We start from the raw sequence: 24,978 nt of genomic DNA, 5'->3' as shown, positions 1-24,978 counted from the left end.
GATGGGGTAGTAATACAAAAAATAGATATACAAAAACTAACTAACTAATAACGTTAGCAATGAAGGGTTTGACTGATAAATTGGGTAACTCAAGGGGTGCATTAAAACTAGGGCGTAAACTCAAGGCGGGATTGAAAATATCCCTCTAAATAAACAAGACTTAAGAGGATGCTAGAAATGGATTTGATTCTCTTGGTTGGAAAAATAAGATCATTTTCTAATGCTGAGGGGTGGTTCAAATCCCCTCGGGGCCAGCGGCGAAGTCTCGCCTATATTAATTATATAAAAGCTCCTTTGAAATGTAGTTGAGGTGCACGTGAGCTGGCATAGATGAATCTCAGATCCCAAAAATAAGATCCCTTTCACACACATGTTATAGATTTTATTTATGGCGTCCTTCATAAAATTTTCATTTTCTTTTTTGAAGAAATCAACACAAGAATCCATTTTTAGTTGAAAATGAAAATGGTTTGGTATCTGTAAGAAGAATCAGTTCTGAAACGAAAAGTTTAATAGCTGAAAATTTCAGCAACAAAAATGAAGACACAAAAAGGAGAAACTACGACGTTTTCTAATCAGGCTTGTTTATAAATGATTGTCAAGCTTGTGACTTCGAAGAGTGGAACAAATTGAAGAACCTATGCTCTTGGAATATTCTCCCTCCTCAATGAGTGATTTGCAACATCCTCCTCTGTGAGTGATTTCTACTTCTTCACCCCTTCATTTGTTTTAGTATTTGAACTATGAGTGTGTTCTATTTCACTTTACCCACTCAGCAACTTTGCAGAATGTGTACTTAATGAAGGATCATGCTCCGTAATGGGGAACTTGTTGATGCTGGAACTTTGGAATGATGAGAAAAAAATGGTTGTTCACCCATACTAAGTTTTGGGTCCAAATACACGAGCTGCCTTTGAAATTTCTACATGTAGAGGTAGCTTTTCAAGTAGGTGCAAATTTGGGAGAGGTCAAGAAAGTAAAGCTCATTAAGGGTATTCAGTTCAAAAGGCATGTCCATTATCTGAGATGCATGATTTTGCTTGTTGTAAGAAAACCATTGATGGCACACTTAGCTATTTAAAGAAGAGCAGGGATTAAGATTGAGGCCATTAATTCTAAGGTATGAGAGACTTCCCTTGCTATGTTATATCCATGTTTAGTTGGGTCCTGAAAAATCTAGATATGACAATATTCATGGTGGGGTGTCCACCATGAATGATACTCCCTTGGTGATGTTCAGAAGCATCCAGCCTTCCATAACAGGCCAAGCTCTGAACACACCTAGAGTAGCAAGGAATTCCTCAGGTGTTAGGTGCAAAGCCAATTTGGAGCTAGAAGAGGTGGCCATACCAGAGGGTAAGAAGATGACCAACAACAAATGGCTATGAATGACATGTTAGTGGTCCCACTTATAAGTGTTTTGTCCTAAAGGATGCTAGGTCCTTCCTCTATACCATAATGGTCACATTATTCTCTGCACATAAAGTGTTAGTTGAGAAAGGTTATTCCACCGGGCCAGTGAATAGTGAGGAGTCTAGAGGAGAAAATCTTAGTATGAAGTTGATCATAGAATAAACTACAGATTTTTTTTTTTTTGTGGGAAACTAAAGAAAGTATTCCATTGTGTTATGTCTCCAATGTATACTAAAGAAGGTATGTTTCATCATCTTGTATTGTTATTATTTTAAGGTGTTTTTGGTCAATCTATGTGATCTTAATTAGGTTAAATCTTAGATATGGAACCCAAAGTTCCTTGTAAGGTGTCTTTCTACACTAATGAGCGTGTTCTATATCACTTTACCCACCCAGCAACTTTGCAGAATGTGTACTTAATGAAGGACCATGGTCCGTAATAGGGAACTTATTCCTGCTGGAACTTTGGAATGATGAGAAAAAATGGCTATTCACCCATACTGAGTTTTGGGTCCAAATGCACGAGTTGCCTTTGAAGTTTATACATGTAGAGGTATCTTTTCAAGTAGGTGCAAATTTGGGAGAGGTCAAGAAAGTGAAGCTCATCAAGGGTATTCAATTCATAAGGCATGTCCATTATCTAAGATGCATGATTTTGTTTGTTGTAAGAAAACCATTGGAGGCACCCTTGGCTATTCGAAGAAGAGCCGGGATTAAGATTGAGACCATTCATTCTAAGGTATGAAAGACTTCCCTTGCTATGTTACATCCGTGTTTAGTTGGGTCATGAAAATCTAGATATGACAATATGTATGATGCAAGAGCCCATCAACACCCACCCATGAATGATACTTCCTTGGTGATGTTGAGAAGGATTCAGCCTTCCATAACAAGCCAAGCTCTGAACACACCTAGAGAAGCAAGGAATTCCTCAAGTGTTAGGCACAAAGTCAATTTGGAGCTGGAAGAGGTTGCCCTACCAGAGGGGAATAAGATGACCAACAACAAATGGCAAGGAATGGCATGTTAGTGGTCCCACTTATATGTGATTTGTCCCATCTTCAGCAACCCCTACAATTGAATCACCCCTATAGTTAATCCCTGGGCTCGACAACTTAAAGCAAACACCACCACCATATGGCAACGACCTTAACCCCTCAAGCTAAGGACTATGCCATGATAGCTCAGATGCATCAGAAGTTGATGTTACCACCTTATTTGATCACCCTTTTCTGAAATCACCCTCCCAACTATCAAGGATACCCTGTCACAAGACCCTATCATGGAAAGTATTGTTGAATAAACACCTACAGAAGCGTTGATGCTTCAAAGGATGAAGATTCTAAGCTGTCAAGCTATCAATGAAGGAGCTATAGCAGAGTAGCATGATAAAGTCTTGCTATCAAAGAAGGGACATGATTATTCAATGGGAAGTAGAAAGACAGCAAGTCCAAGATCTGCAACCTTTTCTCTACAAACTAAAGGTAGGTAATAAAGAATGTAACAACGAAAGCAAGAATTATATAAGGAATGTTTCATCATGTTTTATTATTGTCTTGCAACTTCTTAGGGTACTCTATCTCGTATTTCTCGATCCATGGAGTCATGAGACCTTCCTTTATGAACTTGTCCAAGTGGCGGACAACTTGGGCTCTCTTCCCGTCAATAGGTTCTATAATAACATTCCATGCACCTGTAGGAAGCTTCGTGTTGATGAGGACCAAATCCCATTGACGCCTCCAGTACCTCTTCAGAGGTGTTCTCCCACGTGTGGAGAATTTCTTCTGATATGTATAGACATCTAAAGAAAACAGAGGTAATCTACAAGGGTGAGTTCTAATGAACTCAGTAAGGCAATAATTCTATATATGTACCAAAATCACGTAGTGAATAGCAGATATAATAATGAAATGCACCTAGTAATCTAACTATGCGAGTCTCTATTCAAGCAGACATGCTTTAAGATGTAACACCAACCCTCCTCTGGGTAGATCTCATTATTCTGATCCCTCATGGACTAGCTACCTCTGTTGGGATCTTGGGTAAGGGGTATTATTGTGTCGCTAACCAACCAAAAATAAAATCCTATACTAATCTAGCAAGCAAAAAGTACGGGGTCGAACTATGGGGAACTAAAAGGCTAAGTTACTAAGATTGAATTCAACAAAACTAAATTTAAACTAAATCTATTAGTTAATGCAAAAACTTAAACTATGAATATGTGAAGATCTTTGGGATTTCGAATCCCCAATGCTTTTCTCTAACCTATATAACTCTACACTTCAAAGAAAATTAGGGATGGTCTTCCTAGATATGCCCTATCTTCGTAAGACTATCGTCCTTCATGGAAGCTTGGCACAGCTTAGTTCGCTGAGCTATAGAACATCTTTGGCCAAACTCAAACACAATCAACTAGAAGATATAGAACAATCAAATTAATGAAATAAGCATGGTTCATCTACATCCCAAAGAAAATGAACTAACTACTCATTATCACAAAGTTCATAAGAAAAATAAAGATGAAAAATAGGGAGAGAGAGAGAGAGAGAGAGATGTGGTCTTCTTCTTCAACAATGAGAGAGATGAGAGCCACGTTTGCCGTCTTCCTTTCTTCTCTGTGGCTGGTTTCTCTTTTATGTCTCCCACACACAATGAATCCCTTCTCTTTACCCGTCGATTTGACCTTTGTTTTTTCGTATTTTGGAAAAACTCAAAACTCGAAAGTTGTAGATATTTTCAATATCATTCCATAGCAGCTTGAATCATCGAAATCCAAGCTCATACGAGAGAGATATGCCCAACATACTGAAAGTAGGTCTGTTTACCAGATTTTCAGATTTATTACCAATTTTGTTCCTTAGACCTCCACTTGTTTCCAATTTGACTAAGATCTCACTTTTCATGATTTCTTGGGCAGCAAGATTGAATGCCATGATTTAAAATCCACCAATATCTAATATATTTGTCAACTTTACTCCATATTATCTCTAATATTCAAAATCACCTTATTCCTGAAAAATACACAAAAATACTCAATTAGCTCTCTTCAATTAAATAAGTATGGGGAATTAAATCAAATAAATAATGGTAAATGCATGCTTATCAAATACCCCCACACTTGAGTGTTTGCTAGTCCTCGAGCAAAACGAAACAATAAATGCAATACAGGAAATAAATAAAGAAAAACCAAACTCTCTTTCGTAAGAATCACGGTTGCACTTAGCATGTGCAACAAGCCTTTAAACCCCTAGGTTACCCTTGTGGACGAGTTGTGTCTCATGAGTGTTTGCAGAGAATATACACACAAAATTCTTAAGTGCTTTTCTAATTATTCTGGCAGTAGTAAGAGTAAAAAGCTAGATTCCAAGACAAAGACACTTCACTAAAGATTAAAGGGAATATAGGCACCCCCACACTTAAGCTCTTTACACCCTCTCTTGAGTCTAGCTCTAGGCAAACAATTCAATCGAGAAGTCTCCTCTTATCTTCAGTTTACCAGTTCACCCTCAGATAAGACTAAACTAGGTTACCAAATAATACCAAGAACTCAAGATCTAAGCAATATTGACCTTGTTAGACATTTCACCTTTATAAGCACATTACTTCACTTCTTTCTTTAATGTTCACAATTCTAGTCCGTGCAATGTCTTGCCTCTTAAGCTTTCTAGATGGCCTATGTAATGAGTGTTGGGTCAGCCTCTCTCAAGCCAAATAGCCTTAAGGAACTAGGTGTAGAATACCCCTCGAACTTACTTACTCAAGCCAACTAGGCTACAGGCCAAGACTGGACCAAAGACACCCCAACTATTTGACGCGAGGCACGATGTTAGTGACACTGAGACCCGGTTACTAAGAAGGAGGTCTAAACTTTAAACTTCAGCAGATTTTTTTTTTTTTCACATTATACTTCAATTCACTTCACATTTAAATAGTCTAAAATCGGTCCCAACTTGTCACTATAAGCACAAGGCAATACAAGATACTTAGATGGTGAAACCTTTTGGACTACCTGGAGTTCCTATTTTCCGATTCAACCTCAGTCTCAAAATGTAAAACCCATTACTATTCTCTCAAGAGGGTGTTCATTACATTAGATGGGATTTCTAAAACACTTAAACTCTCATTTTGTATCGAATCAAGGAATTAAAACATTTATCTTACCAAAGCCAGAAAAAATTGGGCATTTTTTATCTTTGTCATAATGCTCTACCAACTATCAACAAGTCTTACTCGAGTTGACACCCCCCCCCACCACACTTAAATTATGCAATGACCTCAGTGCATGCAAGATATATAAAAAAAATAACATGATAGAAACAAATAGAGGAAAGAGTGTACCCGATGTTTGAAATCATGATAGAGCACGCAACAGTAAAACCTAACAACAAACAAAGAAAAGAGAAGAAAAAGATCAAGAAATAACATCTAAACAAATGGGTTGCCTCCCATAAAGCGCTAAGTTTAGAGTCTTCAGCCAGACTCAGTGAGATGCAGCCAATGGAGGTGGAAGCTCAAATCTAAATGTGAATGGTGACTGCTCCAAAGAAGTGGAAGAGTCCAAAAATGTGTTGACTTCCTCAATATTTAGGTTAGATTTCCCAAATGGCAAGTAATGTTGTAGGGGATCATCAATAAGCATGTTTGGAGCATAATCAGCCACTACCTCATCAATAAAGTTAATCGCAAAGCACTCTTCATCCCTATTTGAGCTTAAAGATGCATTGAAGATGTTGACTCTAAGTTTCTTATTGCCAAATGATATGTCCATGACACCCGATTTACAATTGATTCAAGCATTCACAGTGGCTAAAAAGGGTCGTCCAAGAATGATTGGTGGTAACTTATTGGTAGTTGTATTGTCTATATCTAGGATCAAAAAATCAACAGGAAAATATAGATCATCAACCTTTACCAAAACGTTTTCAAGTAGCCCACGGGGTCGTTTAATTGAGCGGTCTGCCAATTGTAGAATCACATCAGTGGATTTCAAATCTCCTAGACCAAACCTATCATAAACTAAACCGGGTAAAATATTCACACTGGCTCCCAAATCAAACAATGTTTTACTTATGGATAAATCTCCAATGACACATGAAATTAAAGGTATACCTGGATCTTTAAGTTTAGGGGGCAGTTGGTTGAAAATTACCGAGCTGACTTGTTCAGTTAGGTGCATAGTTTTAGGTGTTTGAGTCTTCAACTTACGCTTTTGGGTGCACAAATCTTCTAGAAACTTAGCATAAGCTGGGACTTGCTTGATAGCATCTAATAGTGGGAGATTGATATGAACTTGTTGGAATAAATCAATCATCTCTTACATCTTAGCATTCTTTCTAAAATCTGGAATTGAGGACTCAAGAGCTTCAGGGAAGGGGGCTTTGGGAGTGTAAGATTTAGGAGTAGAACCCTCTACAATCAGAATGTGCGACCCCTTACAAGGAAATTGATGGGGAATACTCACAGGTGGTGTTTCTTTACTAGGCTTGTGTACATCATCGCCAGTCTCATGGGTCAAATCAACCTCCTCTTGACTCTCAAGATCAATGGGCAATGGCTTGGGAGTAGGCAAAGGTGCATAATATTCCTACCCACTGCGTGTCACAACAGAGATTGCTTGGACTTGTTCTTTCCTAGACCCAATTTGATGATTAGGGTTACCTATTAGTTGACTAGGTAACTGACCAACCTCCCTCCTACTGATGGCATTAGCTAGTTGACCAAGTTGGGTTTCCAACTTGTTAATGAACTGAGAATGAGAATGCAACAATTGAGTGTTTTTCTCTAATCCACCAAGTGCTTTTAGTACCGTATCCTCAAATGATGAATTATGTGAGGGTTGTGGAGATGATGGTTGCTCATTCTTATAGGCATTTTGGTGCATATTAAATGGAGGTGGCCTATAAGGTATTTGATTAGAGGGATTGGGCATTGAGTTTCGCCATGAAAAATTGGGGTGGTTTCGCCATCCTGGGTTGTAGGTATTGGAATATGGATCATTGCCCAATTTAGAGACTCCTTTGGCCAAATGTGTATGCTCCTTAACAAACTCAGGGTATTGTGTAGCCAAATAGCAATCAGTGACATGATGGGATAGGCTAGAACATAAAGTACATGCTTCAATCTGATTAGGTGGAGAGGAACTTGTAGCAAGTGGAGATGGGGTTTGTTGTCCTAATGACAAGAGATAATCCAATTTCTTAGATAGCAAGTCGACCTTAGCGCTCATCTCAACGGTAGGATTGATCTTATAGAGACTGCTCCTCTTTGGTTGCCCAATGGATGGAATCTCAGTCCTAACTACTGAAGCATGGTGTTGGGAGTTTTCACTAGGGGTCTCAAAAAGTTCACATGCTTCATTCTCATTCTTGTGCATGAAAGTCCCACCATAAGAAGAATCAACCATTTGCTTATGTCAGTCTCTAAGGCCATCATAAAAGCATTGAACCAATTGCCATTTAGGAATAGCATGGTGGGGGCACTTTCTAAGTAATTCTTTTAGTCTTTCCCACGCCTCATGAAATTGTTCTCCTTCTTGTTGGGAGAAACTCATTATCGCTCTCCTAATGCTATTGGTACGGCCAATGGGGAAGAACTTTTTAAGGAACTTCTGTTGCATTTCTACCCAAGTGGAAATTTTAACATTGTCCAAAAAATGAAGTCAATGCTTAGCTTTATCCTTAAGGGAGAATGGGAAAAGAAGTAATCTTAAAGCATCGACTGAGAGGTTTTGAATTTTAACCGTGGAGGACACCTCTAAAAACTCATCTAAGTTCTTATAAGGCTCTTCATTGGCAAGTCCATAAAAAGATGGTAGCATTTGAATCACACTAGATTTGATCTCATATTGAGCCGCCTCTATGTCAGGCAACTTAATACAAGAAACCGGAGTGTATATTGTAGGAATGAAATGCTCACTCAAGGGCCTCATTGGAGGCTCATAGTTTGCCATGGTTCTTTGCCTGCTAAGGTTGGCCAAAGTCTCTTCTAACTCTAAGTCAAGTGGAGTCAACTCAAGGTTTAGGGACCGACGACCATGCATACACACAAAAGAAGAAAAAAAAAGAAGAAGAAGCTAAATAAGTAAAATTCAAAGAAAATAACTATAGCAAAAGGGAGAGTTTAGGACGTACCCGGAGCGCAATACATGTGATCTTTCAAACAAAAGTTACACATGTGGGATCTGAAGGATGGGGAATTTTAAAAATTAACCTAAATAACCCAATCTAATGCAAATATTACAATTGAAAAGTCCTAAATACAATTATATTTAAGAAAGAAAAGATAACAACCAAAATTTGATCGTGTCACTAACGAATCAAAAATAAAATCCTATACTAATCTTGCAAGCAGAAAGTACGGGGTTGAACTATAGGGAACTAAAAGGCTAAGTTACTAAGATTGAATTCAACAAAACTAAATCTATTAATTAATGCAAAAACTTAAACTATGAATATGTGAAGATCTTTGGGATTTCGAATCCCCAATGCTTTTCCCTAACCGATATAACTCTACACTTCAAAGCAAATTAGGGATGGTCTTCCTAGATATACCCTATCTTCGCAAGACTATGGTCCTTCGCGGAAGCTTGGCACGCTTAGTTCGCTGAGTTATAGAACATCTTTTGCCAAACTCAAACACAATCAACTAGAAGATATAGAACAATCAAATTAATGAAATAAGCATGGTTCATCTACATCCCAAAGAAAATAAACTAGCTACTCATTATCACAAAGTTCATAAGAAAAATAAAGATGAAACATAGGGAGAGAGAGAGAGAGAGAGAGAGAGAGATGTGGTCTTTTTCTTCAGCAATGAGAGAGATGAGAGCCGCGTTCCCCGTCTTCCTTTCTTCTCTATGGCTGGTTTCTCTTTTATGTCTGCCGCTCACAATGAATCCCTTCTCTTTACCCGTCGATTTGACCTTTATTCTTTTGGATTTTGGAAAAACTCAAAACTCAAAAGTTGTAGATATTTTCAATATCGTTCCATATCATCTTGAATCACTGAAATCCAAGCTCATACAAGAGAGATATGCCCAAAATACTGAAGGTATGTCTGTTTACCAGATTTTCAAATTTATTACCAATTTTGTTCCTTAGACCTCCACATGTTTCCAATTTGACTAAGATCTCACTTTTCATGATTTCTTGGGCAGAAAGATTGAATGCCATGATTTAAAATCCACCAATATCTAATATATTTGCCAACTTTACTCTATATTATCTCTAATATCCAAAATCACCTTATTCCTGAAAAATACACAAAAATACTCAATTAGCTCTCTTCAATTAAATAAGTATGGGGAATTAAATCAAATAAATAATGGTGAATGCATGCTTATCAGGGTACAGACCTCATCATCAACCATGGCTGGGGTATAGGTCCACACTCTCTCACCACAACCATTGGTCTGAGTACTGGGGCATGTCAGGGATTCCAAACCCAATGCAAGGTCCTATGGTAATACACTATATGTGCTCCAGATACCTTTCCTCATACCTAGTGCATTTTGGTCCAATATCCTCTCCACCTAGGAATGTGAATCCTCACGAACTAATTACCTCTATTGGATCCGATTCCTTAACCCTATGGTCATTCACATATTGTTGGGGTGGATGCTCTCATCACCCAAGCCGTCTTTTGGACGCCCATGAGCCCAACCCTAACATATGCAACCTTACCATTGCATGATAAACAATGGACCACTGAGTCTCCTCACGGACTGGTTATGACATAGAGTCATGTCACTGTCATCACGGGTCATTCGACTTCAATACTACTGCCAAAAGGGTGTAGCATGTAAGGGTACCTAACCATGCAAACTAGACCCATAGTCATACGGGACAACAACCATGAGAGTGTAAGGAGCATCAGAGGACAATGTCCCATACCACAGCCCCTAATATCCCAAGCTAGGTATTTCCCAATCATAGTCATACCAAACACATCATTCCACAGTTAGAAATGGAGTAAAATACATTAATTATCAATCATGATACTTCATTAACAAGTAAACATGCATAACAATAATTATAGCAGGTTATAAGAGTATTGACATGTACAGAAAAGTAAGCAGCTCATCATAACATCATTTCATCCATACATGCAATTGTGTCCTTACTTGTTTCAGCGGAAAAAATATTAAAAAATGTGCTAGATCTCCAAAGCAAATGCACTAACAGATCCCAGAAAACCCCTATATTAAGATTATAAGGTTACATTAGGGTCTAAGAGTCAAATTGGGCAAAAACATCATCAACATAGCCTCAAGAGGCAGGCTAGTCTGTTAAGGCGGTTGGTCAGTTGATCGACAGCCCCACTTTTGAGCAGAATTTCAAGTCCGAAATTCAGACTTTTGATCACCCATAATCAATCTGATTTTGGGTCAATCTAAGTCTAATCACATCTTTAGAATTCCAGAGAGGTCACTTAGACTATAGATCACATAAGGGAATAACTTAAATCCACATCATCTTCTTCGATAAGATCCGCCATTAAATCAGATATAAAATCCATCCTCTTGGCATGATTCCATTGAAATAATCGAAGGAAAAAGGATTAAACTAATCCAAATCACTACCATAGAATTAGAAGAAGAATAACTACTCTCTAACAAGAGAAAATTCATTAGAATAAGAGAGTGGTTACCTCCACTTGGAATTGAAAGTCAAAGCAAACTTACAAAATTCAAAGCAGAAAGAGGTTCCTCTCCACCCACCACATGTGCTTTGCCTTTACTGTGAAATCCAGCCCTTTCCTAACCCTGACCTGACCCGGATCCCTTGTTGTTTGTAGGTTCGAAGACCCGGAGTAGTGGAAGAAGAGACTTGTGGGCCCTCATAGTTGAAGATTTGGTGTATGACTCAGAGCCTATGGATATTGACAGTGATGCCCCTTACTTGGATGCACTGTCAGTGTTTAGTGAGAAACTGCACCTAGAAAGGGGGAAGCTTAGTTGAAGTGCGTGATGCGTTTCCGATCTCGTTCCGAAGGTATATTCTATAATCTAGACTTGTTGATTTACTTGTAGGAGAAAACCCAACTCAATTTGGATATGTCTGGCCTTCCATTTTCTTGTTTGAAGTTGTTGTTCAGGCTTGGTCGACTGCTTGGTCAACTGACCAGTCGACCAACAAATTAATAAATATGAAAATCACAAAATTCTTATTATTTTAAGCCTACTTATTGGGACCTCGTGAATAGAACCCTATTCTAATCATTGGGACTCCAGAGAACGACGAGTGACCTTCCCAAAGGCCTTCCTTGAAGTTGGCAAAGATTCTTGGTCTCAATCATTGCATTCCATCTCCATTGCTTACTCAAGGTATGATTTCTCTCTCTCATCCTCTATTCTACTCATTCCTCTACTCTTTCTTGATGTTGAGACCATGGCTAAAGTTCTGCAACCTTGCAAACACTTGGTCATGTGTTTCTCCTTTCATTTCCATTGTTTTCCTCTCATTCTTGCTATGCTATGATTCCATTACAATGACTTGCATTGCATTTCCTTGATTCCTTTCATTTCAACTTATTCTTTGATCTAAACTAATGTGTAGATGTATGCTAGGTTTGATTTACTATTGGTTTATGATTCTAATCTTGTTCTTATCACTTCCTTAGCTAATTCCCCATCATCCCTTGCCATTGCAACAATTCCCAATTCAATTCTTGATGTTTAGCATATAGAGCATGGGGTTTCAATTTGGGTATTCCTAATTGGACCATTGGATCATGATAATACTTGTTGTATAGTGTCCTTATATTGTTACCATCATCCGCTCCAAGTTTCGGATCGATTCGAGCTCCGGAAGATCGGTTTTGGACCAAATTCACTATTCAGCCCATTACTATTTATCTTGGTCGTTGGTCGACTGAGTCAGTCAACCAGCCAGTCGACCAGATGAGGACAACAACTCTATACTTGCTCGTTTTGCTCCGTTTGACCTCCGATTTGATTGTTTCCTTCTCTAATATTGCATGTATATTGTCTAGGGTTCAAGCACTAAGTTGGGGATTATTCTAAGTGGTACTTGCTATTATTTTCGATCCGATTAAGGTAAGGATGGTTATACCCACATGACATAGACTATGTGATTAATACACTGATGTTGACAACTTAGTGGGCTCAGCTTATTAGTTGTATTTAGATATCATATGACTACTGTAGTTACCTTGTAACAGTAGCAACATGTTCATTTACTCTTGTATATCATGTCCATTTAATTATTGTTATTTACTTATACATTTGATCATGCGATGTTATGATATGTCTTTCAATATAGTGATGTATTATTTATATGTGATATGATGAATTGAGCATGTGATTGCTTAAGTATGATTTGGGATTGAGGAATGTCCTATTGACGTTTCTATCCTTGGACATCGGAGGGAATAGTATGGGATGTTCTCCAAAGGTGTCCATCGACACTTTCCCGAATTATTGGATGACATACATAGGACTTGTCTAGATGTATGGCTAGGATGTCCCCGTCGTATCAGACCCGAATCGGAAGGGTATTGAGATCGAACCACCCGTGGTAATGGTATGGTTTGATGGGCACTCAAGACCGGTAACCAACCCGTGAGAGGACATAAATCATATTACGAATACCTGAAATGGGCCACTATTGGTAGGGTTGCAAATAGCTAGACTTGGGCTCACGGGCGCTCGAGACCGGTGAGTCATATCCGTGAGAGGACGTGAGAGCTTCCCGTCTACTATTTGTGGATGACCAATGGGGTTGATGAGTCCGGTGAGTAATATCCGTGACTTTAGTGTGAAGGATACCGGAAAGGATCGCCCGGGGCGAGGAATGGACGTATCTGGATCTGACATGATATGATTGAGTAGATGACTTGCATTGGGCTAGGCTTTTCCGTGACATGCGCCAATACTTATACCAATGGTGATGTGAGAGAGTGGTGACCTAAACCCCATCCATGGACTGCCCCGAGGGATGTAGGACCCAATTCCCACCGGAGAACCCAAAATACCGAGATGGTTGAGGGAAGAGTGATTTGAGACCTACCCAAGGAAGTATGGTGCTATGACTTAAAGCATGTCTACCCTAGAGACTAGCATATGTAGAGTTAGAATCATATTTGCATTATTTGTCTCATATCATTTTGCATCATGTTATGACTTGTATTATATGGTTTATGTATTATGGATTAACTGCCTTGCTGAGTTCTTTTGAACTCATTCATTTTTGTGCATTTGTTTTGTTAGACTATTCCACAGGTTTTGAAGAGACTGATGGCACATCCTTTGAGGTGCCCTACGATGAGTCATACTACCCTCAGGGTAGTGGCTACTGCGAAGATCTCGGTGAGGGTACCGAAGAGGATTATGCTCCACATCAGGATTAGCTCGACATTGGTGTGGGAGCAGCTGTGCATTGGACTTCTGATATTTATAGTTATGAGGACATACTATATGTGACCGAAGAAAATTTGTTTAGTTTTATATTTTGAATTCTTCTTTAAGACCGGATTTGTAATTTAACTTTCTTTGATATACTCTTTAGAAGTTGGTTCTGTAACTTAACTAGTTTTGACTACTTTCCACTGCCATTGAAGAAGTGACTTTTGATCACTCTCTCTCTCCCTCTCCTTTTTGGATTATATATATCTTGGTATCATCTTTATTCCGCACTCTGATTATTTGTTTACCTTATCCATGATTTGTTTATTTTATGCTTTTACCTTGATTATTATTGTTCATGATTGTGTTATCGCATATGTGGAAGGCATGGTTACTTGATACTTGATCCTTAGGGTTGTGGATCACATACCCGGGTATGCCCGATGGGGTACCGGCTAGGTGGATGTGACATTTACTCAATCCACAGTAGCCTCCACGAATAAAATAATGCAAAATTAGGTCGTAGAAGGCTTTAAATAGGGTGTCAGGGGCAAGGTTTTCCAATCGATGGTGGCCGGTCGCTTGATCAATCGACCGCCTTAACCAACCGTCCCCTAATACTTTTCAGTATGTGGGTGTTTGCTCTCCGGCTGATCCTTAGCTCTACTACAACCTTAACCAACATGTGGAGAGGGCTTACCTTGTTCGTGGACATCTTCCAACTCAACCTTTCTCTCGCTGGATATCCATATGCTCAATCCATTTGGGTTCTGGCTAGATCTCCTTTCGGTTCCCAGTAAAGCATGTTCTTCACCAACAATATCCAGATCCATGGGCTCTTAGGGTGAAACATGGGCCTTAATCCAGATTGCCCACAGCTTCTTCCATGAGCTTTGAGTATGAGGTTGGTAAAGGCAAACATCTGTATAAGGTTGGACAAAGTCCACTCAAATGCTGCTTGGAGGCTCTCATTTGCTAAAGCCATGGTGTTTGTTAAAGGGATAGCATGATAAGATCACCTCTTGATGTTGGCGGACACTAAAGGACAACCGAGTAGAGGGCCTAGGCCTTTCGTCTTCAATCCATGTGGCTAAAACATATGGACTATGCAAAAGTAGTTAAAATGGCATGGTAGCAAGGTACACTCTCTAACCCTTGGGTCAAAAATTCTTTCAAACTTGGATACTTGTAAAGAACTTTTGCAAGTTTGAAACAGATAAGTTTTTGGTCAAGTTGATACAATGATTTGTCAGCTACAAGCAAGGTTTAAAGATCGGCGGACGACGGCTGGAAACGTCGCTGTACGGGCGCCGCAAGTTTGGAACATGGAGGCGCGGTGTAGCGGGGCGATGGCGCGGCGCGCTGGCGGGCCCGGCTACAAGGAGAACTTTAGGAACTACGATCTCTCCTAGCCATAGTGGAGTCTCAACTAAAGCAAAAGGAAGTGAGTGACTCCCTTGAATGATACCTAGCCTATGAAGAAGAGTATTGGACCCAAAAGTCAAGTATTGATTGGCTTCAATATGGGGAGAAAAACATAAGGTTCTTTCATGCTTGCACCATTGAGCAAGGGCAAAACAACTGTGTTCTTTAGGTGAACTGTAGGAATGGAGAATGGACTTAGAGACAGCCAAACTTACAAGGAGTTTGAAGGTATAAAGAATTTTGTTCACCTATGAAGATGCGACACTAAAGCAATGGAGTTAATTAGCCAGGTCATTAGTCCCTTGATTTAGCAGAGGATGATGTGATGATGATTAAAACACCTACAAAGCTTGATATCAAGACTGCCCTCTTCGATATGGGATCTCTAAAAGCTCCAGTACTAGATGGTTCCCCCCCCCCCCCACTTTTACCACTATTTTTTTTTCTTTTTTGGGGGGGGGGGTTAATTGAATAAGATCTGATGCAATTCTGTAGTTGATTTCTTTGATTCAAGCACTCCCCCTATAGAACCAAATCCAGAGGAAGTGGACCATTGTCACCCTATCAGCTTATGTGGTGTGTCAATTAAGGTGTCAGGAAAATCTTGGTATCAAGGGTCAAGCACATTCTTTCCAATCTAATAGATACAACACAATCAGCCTTTGTCCCAGGTCATAGCATCTTAGATAATGTCTTTGCTACCCGGGACCTTTTTCAAAATCAAGGAAGAAGGGAAAATAGAAGCTAATAGCAGCAAAACTAGATATGAAAAGGCTGTACAACAGGGTGGAGCAAGAGTTTGTGAAGAACATATTTGCTCGAATGGGGTTTCAAAGTAAGTTGATCAATCTAATTATAAGTTGCATTACCTCCGCTAGATAGTCTTTGATTATAAATGGTTCTATTAGATGTAATATTACCCCCTCCAGAAGACTCTGTCAAGGTAATCCCCTCTCCTCTGCTCTCTTTGTCTTCTACTCCAAGGCTTTAAGTGCACTCCTCAAACACTTAGAAAAGAGAGTTATATTCAGTGGAATTGTTGTGTACAACAGGGGCAGCCTATATAACATCTGTGGTTTGCTAATGATCTGTTGATTTTCACAAAGGCAAGCTTGCAGGCTACCAATCAGTTGAAGGAAGTGATGCAAATACATGGGAGAGCAAGTGGACAGGCAATCAACAACAAAAAGTCATCCATATGCTTCAGTCCCAATATTCCCTCAAGAATTAAAAAAATGGTTCTCAAGAATTTTGCATATTGCTTATGGTGATGGTCCCTCACAGTATCTTGGCCTTCCCTCAACAATTGTTGTTTCCAAGGTGGAGGTTTCCATGATCTCAATCATAAATTCTTAACGAAGAGGAAAGGTTGGAGTTAGAGGATGTTGTCCCAAGTAGGAAAGGAAACATCATTGAAAGTGTTGGATTCTATTAGGAGTCTAATAAGAGTTTGTATAGGAGTTAAATTAGAGTTTGCATTTATGTAAACTTCTATTCCTTGTAATAGTCTACTTTCTACTTAATTATAAATAGAGGGCTTGAGATCATGGATCCATAAGCCATTCTACCAATTTCATATTTCTCAACATGGCATCAGAGCCTTAATTCGATTAGGATTTTTTTTCTTTTCTCTCTTCTTTCTTTTTTCTCTCTTTCAAACCCATCGCAGGTTTTTTTCTGCAACTATCGCAGAAACTCAAATTCAGAAATTTTCTGCAATTATCGATCTCCAAAACCAAAAGGAGGGAAAGGAAAGAAGAAGAGAAGAGGAACCCTGCTGATACCACCGCTGCTATCGTCGTTGCTACTGGTGCTACTCTCATAACTACTTCCGCCATTGACCAAAGAAACAAAAAAAGAAAAAGTAAGGAAGAGAAAGAATCGATCTGCTTCTAGCTTCCAGGGACTTACCGTCTCGAGGGAAGAACAGAATGTGAAACAGAGGAAACCGAAGAGAAAAAGCTGCTCTCGCTTTGCCGCACTATCTGCTGTTGCTTCTGCGTCAAGAACAGATTCACAGCTGTTGGTCGCTGCTTCTTGCTTCTGCAACTGCTGTTTCCAGTTCCAAGAATATACTCGCAGCCAACACAGTTTTCCTCTGAATCGCAGAATCGCAGAATACAAACAGTTCTAGCCCATCGCTTGTCTGAATCGCAGAATATCGATCGTAATCACAGTGAGTTTTTTTTGGTTTTTTTTCTCTTTTGAAACTCTTTGTCTCCGTCAAATTTTTTCATTTGATTCTTTCTTTCGAACCTTGAATCAAGTCCTAACTTGAATCGAATCAAGCCCCAACTTGTATCGAATCATACCTAGTTTCTTTTCTCCCTTAGCTACCGTTCTATGTGCCCGAAAAAAAAAGAAAAAAGGAAGAAACAGAATACGATGGTTGAGGGGCTTCTTTGGTAAATTTACTTTTTCCTAGGGACCTACATGCAAATTCCCATAATTTTAGGGGTTTGGTTGTAAATTCAGATAATTCCAAGGGCCTATTTGTAAATACAAATAGTTTCAGGGACCTATTTGTAAATCCAAATAGTTTCAGGGACCTATTGGTAAATCCAAATAGTTTCAAGGATCTATTTGTAATTTCAGCTTTTCTAGGGACTTGTTTGTAATTTCCAAAAAAAAAGGTATTCCATTTTGATGTGGAGGGAAGTGTTGATGAAAGGACTGTTGTGGAGGATTGAGGCTGGTACAGGATCCATAAATTCCATCATTGGATGGTTACAGAATCCTTGCTCATCTGGATAGTGGGATTCATATTGTTAAATCATATTTCACCAGAGGATGTAGTCAAAGAAATACTAAAAACCCCCCTCTCCATTTTAGCTAGAGATGCAAAAGGAGGAGGAGAATCCACTGTTTAAGTATGCTTATAACTTGACCTCCAAAGAAGAAATGGAGGTGCAAGAGTCTAGAGCATCTTCTTCAAGAATATCAAGATGGGCAGCAAGTAGCAACTCCTCCTAATGTATGTATGGAAGGAGGTGTGGAAACAGAGAAGCATGCCTAGAAGGAAGGTGTGGAAACAGAGAAGCTTTCCTAAAATTAAGTCATTCTTACATGGGGCATGCGCAGATGGCGGAGGCATGTGATACAAAAGACTCTTGAATCTTGATCCCTAATGTCATCGGTGTGGATACCCTGTTGATACATGGCAAAGTTTGGTTTGGCAGTTCTTTAAACCTGTGAGCCCCAGAGGAGAATCCCTCTTCCTCGCCTCTTGGTTTCTGGGAAATCAGTGCTTTGATCAGTTGGAGAAGATCTGAAAAGCAGTACTGGATGTCTGGTTTTATGACAATTTTTAACAGCATAAAATTGGAAATGGAATCCGTTTACCCATCTTCCCTCTCATACATATATTTCTTTCATTGTTTACAATTCTCGTTCGATTTACTTCATTAAGTAGAGCACAGCCATTATATATGATCAAGCAACCACTGCCCTCAAAATGCTCAGAAAATTCCAGGATTCTACATCTTGATTCTTAATTCCCAGGTTAAAGAAAGCATACCATTGATAATGCTCCATTACAATCTGGAGGAATTCACTGAATGCTGGATTTCTGGGGTTGGGATAATTGTTTCAAATCAAAGCTGGAATTTACAGAGCTTAATATAGCATGATTACCAAGACGTGTTACTTCACCCTCTCTGCCTCATTTATCTGCATGTATGGAGGCTAGAGCTGCAATTGAGAAAGAGAGAGAGTATCAAGGACTTGGATATAGATTTGTAGCATCAAAGCCTTTCTGTTCAACACCACCATGATCATACAACACAGTCGATTGCTAACCATATATCTCTCCCTGTTCAGTTCATCTCTAGAGAAACAAGAAAATTTCATAAAAATAACAGTGCTACTTATATTGGCCTATCAAGAGGACATGCAAAATCTGCCTTTACATAAAGTTGAATAAAGACTAATAAGACGATGTTGTGTTACAATTGCATGGCACTTCCAGAGTCAAATTGAAGCTGTGAGATTGCCCTCCAAGAACAAAGTAACTTTCTGGGTCATCAATTTCCAATTCTATGAAGGAGGACCAAGATTAGAGGCAAGCCGCAATACATCACTGAAAACACCGGCTGCAGTAACTTGAGCCCCTGCTCCTGGACCACGGACAATAAGAGGCTGGGCCTTGTATCTTGATGTTGTGAAAGCAATGATGTTATCAGACCCAGAAAGCTGTGCAAAAGGGTGGCTTTTCTTGTATCTTCTCAACTCTACAATCCCTTTTCCATTGATCACATCCACTACCCCGACATATCTCAGTACCTACAATATCAAAAGCTTGTGAGATGTCAATGTAAAACCAGATTTCCATTTCTTGCTGAAAATTAGAAAATGAAGGCTTCAACTAATAAGTTCTTCCTAGCAAGACCATTCTGGGAGCCATACTCAGTAGGCATCATTGCCCCTAGTAGAAGAATTTACTCGGGTTATAAATTAATAACCCTTGAAATGATTTGTTGATGCATTTAAATCAGGAAACTTCAAGGTTTAAGTACAGTTTAACAATGTCTAAAGAAATACTCACTTCGCCCTCAGCCTCAGCATCCTGTTGTTTCTTTATCATATCTTCGTCGAATTCAGGAAGCCGCTGCATGAATTCTTCAGCTGATGCACTGCCCTGCATCATAAATGAAAGAAAGTCGAATTTGTAACGAGATTTCTAACTTCAAGAGCCAAAATCCAGTTTTAATCCAGGCCTTACTCTTAACGGTTCTGGTACAAGGCTTTCCAACTGAATATCACCAAGCTCTAGCTTTAAACCACATTCTCTTGCAAGGATTATGACCTGCAATAGCAACAGTTAGTCATATCAACGACTTCAATATGGATTTTGATAGGTACTCAAACCTACTAAAATGTCTGCCAAAAAAGGTCTCATTATCTTGTTCAGATGGTCAGGCTCAAGATTCGAAATTTCGGACATCTCAGTCATCTTGGTACTGACCTTTTGAGTTGATTTTTCTTCTCTTTACCCTTCTTTGTCAAGATGGAAAGTATTTATGTAACTACACATAGTACAATTTATGAAATTCCACTGTTCATGGTACCTTCTTGAGAAATAAAATAATTTTGATGGTTTTCTAGTTTTACACAAGTTCAGAAAAAAGAAGCTCATAATCACCTTTCTGGCAACATCTGTTCCAGACAAATCATCTCTTGGGTCTGGCTCTGTATAACCAGCTTGTTTGGCTTCTGCTACCACCTCACTGTATGTTCTTGTTGCTAAGAAATTATTGAAAATATAACTCAAAGTCCCACTGTAATTACAGAGGAAATTGTTAGACCCAATAAACAAAAAAGGGCTTCGCAAACGATGGCAAGCTGCCTCTGCAGTGATTAAATTTTTAAGCTTGATTGTTTTCCAAATTAACAATATTGAATATGCTCTGACACCCATGGCAATGGAACCAACCTGAAAATGCCTTCAATACACAAAATCTTATCACCAGTTTCTAGGAGCCCTCGTAACGTACTTATGATTGGCAGACCAGCTCCTACGGTAGCTTCATAAAAATAATGAGTATAGGATCGCCTCTGAAGTGCTCTTATCTTCAAATACTGGAATTAAAGAGCATTTATATTAACCAATATCACAAGAAGAGAAAGCTAAAAGCAATAAAACAACCAGAGAAACCACCAGTAGACTTTCAAGAAGGAATTAGCTGGAATTGATTTTTACCACTTGAGTCAGAACGAGATTTAAAATTTATACACTAACTTAACATTGAAAAGAATAATATAATAACTTAATATAATTATACAACACCAAAATGTAAACCACAATCAAGAACTTAAGTTTAAAAAATAGTATAGATTGTAAACCAACACAGTGAGAGGAACAATCGGAAAACATGAACTTTTATCTGAAAAAATACTGCATTCATACATTCACATACTTATTATTTTAACCACTTTCTTGTCATGTTTATCCATGCCCCCTCCCCCCTCAGAGAACTTAAACGAATTAATGGACTAATTGCAACCAGAAAGTAGTAACAATTCAGGGGATTAAGAAATTAATGTAAACAGAATATACTAGTCAGTTTTCAAGACTATGGTGAATAAGCAACCAAAAAAAGGACTCTAGGATTCATGTAAAACGGTATGAATAATCCAAATAATAAAAAGAAAGCCACCTGATCAAGAGGTCCTGAGTTAGCTTTCTTGTTTGGGGTGACAATATGAATTCCTCTACGCAACCACTCATAGTAACGGCTTGCAATATTAGAATCTGCCGTACAATCTACCAGTACAGTGTTAGGAAAGAAATGATTTCCATGAACATGTTGAACAAATTTCTCCAAGTTAGCCACTTCTCCCTCCTTCTGAATCTCTCGCCATCTCAATAAGTCAATTCCCCTACAAGAAGTTATTAAAGGAATCACTGAAGGCATCCTGTTGAAAAGGAAAGCAGAAAAAACTTTGTCCAAGTGATTCATAAAACAGTAAGGCTACAAGCAATATGGAGACCCAACAGTCAAAACAGGACATGAGGAAGGTGCACAGCCATCTCAATCAGACTGTAAAGAATGATAATCAAAGCAATGTTAACCTTTTTTATTTTCTATTGCAATAAAATTTCACTAACAAACAAATTTAACGTAGAACTACTTATTTTCATATTTGTCTAAACTGCATCAATCCTGAGTTTAACTGAATGGAAAGCAAATATTACATAATCCTAGCAAGATACCAGAAGGTTTTTACTGAAATCCAAGCACTGTCTCCAATTGTTGACTTAGACCAGTCTGAAAGCTAAAAACTTCCTGTGGTTCAATTTTATTTTTTTATTTTTATTTTTTAAATTAGCTGGGATCTAGTTACTAGCAGTGAGAGTAGGCCATTTTTGCATATCAATCCTTGAACAATAACTGTGAAAGATCCTTATACATATCATATTACAGGGCTTTGATAGCTCAACCATGTGGAATGGGAATTGAGCGCAGCCATTAGCCACACAAGTCACGAATGCTGGACAGTCTTTTTCATCCTATATGCTGAACAAAACATTTTTTTTGAATGACCTATTCTCCCAGAACCTTACAGTTCCCCGTACAAATTAATTCATGGGGATGCTGTAGTAAAGAGTACAGGGTCAACAAGACTGTTCCAGCATTCAGAGTGGTCAGTTATTTGGGGATGACTGGGTGGTAGTAGAAGTTAAATCTTGTATCCAGAAGATCACTATGGAAACTACAGAGAGATATATATGTCCATCGAGGGTAAGAGCTAGCCAGATTGCACAAAAAAGGAGTCGAGTGTAGCCCTTAAAATAGTTAGAACTCTTCTCCTTGCCATGACCTATGGACAGTCAACATTTGTTTCAGTGTGGTGCTACATCCTGCAGCTGCTTACCCAATGAACAAGCAAAGAGTGAGTTGATTAGTAAACATTCATCAGCCATACCCAATGGGATAGTTGAGATACTCAGCAGATACTTTCTGCTCTTGGCCCTGACTGCTTTATAAGTTGAGAACAACCCTGAACAGGCTCCACTTCAAATTGGGAACCTTAATTCAATAGTATTGCCTACCAAAAATGAAGCTTCTAGCCTTATGTTTTCAACAGTCCCTGTTAAGCAAAAGTGAGATTTTGAAAATATTTTGAAAGCATGCATTCTCTTGAGATGTGGGAATGTTGGATTGACTGGATGATGGCATAGACAACATCTTAACTTGGAAAACCAACTATGTAGTTTATCAAGGCACCTAGGGAGAACCAAAATACTGGAGGGACATCTAAGCGCTTCTGCAATAATTTGAATTGAAATATTCCTTTTGTACTCACTATATCTAGTAAACAATTAACTGTCCTATACCTGCAAAGTTGCAGCATTACAACAACAAAAATAATACAGATAGAATGCATGCAAAAATGTCCACTATACCTAGCAACATTTGACAACAAAAAATAAGATAAGTGAGCTTGAGAAGTCTGTTTTCTCAGTATTTTCATGCTTCTTTCCTATACAAACTTGTACAAGCTAATAAAAATTTCAGGAAAAAAATATATTTTGAGGGGCAGGAGGGACATTAGAAAAAAAGGCTGCCCAGGTACCTCACTAGCCAAAGGTGCCTAGGTAATGTGAAGATTCAAAGCATCTGCCTTCTCTAATCAGAATAAGGCCACATAGCCCGTGGAATCCCAGCCAGATGCCTAGGCAGTGTCTTGACAACTTTGGATGTAGCCATGAAAAGAGGGGGGAAGGGGAAGAAAAATAGATAGCCAAATTTTAATAAAAACATGTAGCAAAAGTGAAGATGGTAAAGTACTAGTACATGATGAGGACATTAAGAACAGATGGGAAATCTATTTCTCTAGCCTACTAACAAGCATACTTCCTGTACTTGTGATTCAAACAATAACATCATTCATCATGACACCAATTTTCGAACATATATATGGAGAACTTTGATGTCCGAATCAAAAGAAGCTCTAAAGAGGATGAAAGTAGGCAAGGCCCAAGGTCCCGATGAAATCCCAATAAAAGTATGGAAGAGCTTACCAACCTATGGGCTAGTTTGCCAACCAAGTTTTTTTAAATAAGATTATGAGTACAAGGAAAATGCCAGATGAATGGAGGAGAACCATCATGGAACCAATTTACCATGGTTGTCAAGGCGGCAAGGCGACCAAAGCTGTTGGGGCTCCAACTAGGCGATTAGGCGACCAAAGGGGCGCCTAATAGACAATAAGGCGACCAAAGCGATTCGGTCAATTTTTTTCAATACAATTACTTTTAAGCTGATAAATTTCTAATATGAGCTAAACATTGAAGAATCACATTCATACCCCCCCCCCCAAATTCGATCAGCCTCTCGCGGGTGGCTGCCTGGTCCCTTCCCCGACCCCCGTGTGGGCCGCTGTCGCCCTTTTTATATATATATATATATATATATTTTGTTTATTTTTTGAATAATTATTTTACATTTTTACTTCCTCTTGTGTGTGGCTCATGTCCTTGTGTGCTTTGTTGTTTGGCTTTTTTATACGTAATTTTCTCCTTGGTTGATGTCCTTTTTCCCTTTTTACCGTTTTTAGTCCTCTTCCATTTCCAATCATTATCCATTTTGACTCTCCGCTTTTTCTTCGGCTTTGTGTTTTTGATTTAAAAATATAATATTATTTCATGTCTTTCTTGTGTTCCTCTCTTGTGGCTCTATCAACAAAGTAGTGGCAAAAAAGGCAATTGAAAAACTACCTTACCGCATAGGCAGACACTTTGAAAAACCATGCAATTTACAAAATAAAAGAGATATTCCAAACTATAGTAACTATAAAGGCATCAAACTGATGAGTCATACTATGAAGTTAAGGGAGAGAGGAATAAAAACATGTTTGAGATAAATAACCACAATTAGGGAGAACCACAATGGAAGTTACTTACCTTATTAGGAGACTTATGGAAATGTATAGAGAGTGCAGGAAAGATCTTCATATGGTCTTTATTGACCTAGAAAAAGCTTATGATAGAATCCTTAGAGCGTAATTTGGAAAGTATTACCGAAAAGAACCGTTGCAAGCATATATGTGGACATAGTTAAAGATGTGTGTAATGGTTCAATAACCAAGTGTAAAAACGATGGGGGAGGAGGGGAGACAAGGTAGTGAATACCCAATTACAGTTGGCCTACATCAAGGATCAGCTTTAAACCCATATTTATTTGTACTTATAATAGAAAAATTAACTGACATTCAAGATGAGTTCCTTGGCGCATGCTTTACGCTAATGATATTGTGTTAATAGATGAAACACA

General features: G+C 38.7%; 1 protein-coding gene and 1 non-coding gene across 2 annotated transcripts in view; one reads left to right on the top strand and one right to left on the bottom strand.

Moving 5' to 3' along the window:
* Positions 1-7,874: 7,874 nt before the first annotated feature.
* On the top strand, positions 7,875-7,981 carry LOC149015989 (small nucleolar RNA R71). The gene has a single exon (XR_016173785.1). It is a non-coding gene; the product is annotated as a small nucleolar RNA R71 (small nucleolar RNA).
* A 10,667-nt stretch (positions 7,982-18,648) lies between these two features.
* LOC149015988 (bifunctional aspartokinase/homoserine dehydrogenase, chloroplastic-like) overlaps positions 18,649-24,978 on the bottom strand; it is a 56,091-nt gene continuing 49,761 nt past the window's right edge. The window contains exons 13-18 of the mRNA XM_089157006.1: positions 21,358-21,580; positions 20,634-20,779; positions 20,343-20,478; positions 19,923-20,006; positions 19,746-19,838; positions 18,649-19,483 (exon numbers count right to left, since the gene is read on the bottom strand). Coding sequence (XP_089013132.1) covers positions 19,238-19,483; positions 19,746-19,838; positions 19,923-20,006; positions 20,343-20,478; positions 20,634-20,779; positions 21,358-21,580 — 928 coding nt within the window. The 3' untranslated portion in view covers positions 18,649-19,237. The remainder of the gene's footprint in view (positions 19,484-19,745; positions 19,839-19,922; positions 20,007-20,342; positions 20,479-20,633; positions 20,780-21,357; positions 21,581-24,978) is intronic.

Source organism: Hakea prostrata, chromosome 5, assembly GCF_041222555.1.
Source record: "Hakea prostrata isolate BN-2017 chromosome 5, UWA_Hpros_2, whole genome shotgun sequence".
NCBI classification, from domain to species: domain Eukaryota; kingdom Viridiplantae; phylum Streptophyta; class Magnoliopsida; order Proteales; family Proteaceae; genus Hakea; species Hakea prostrata.
This window is presented reverse-complemented; position numbering and strand designations above follow the sequence as displayed.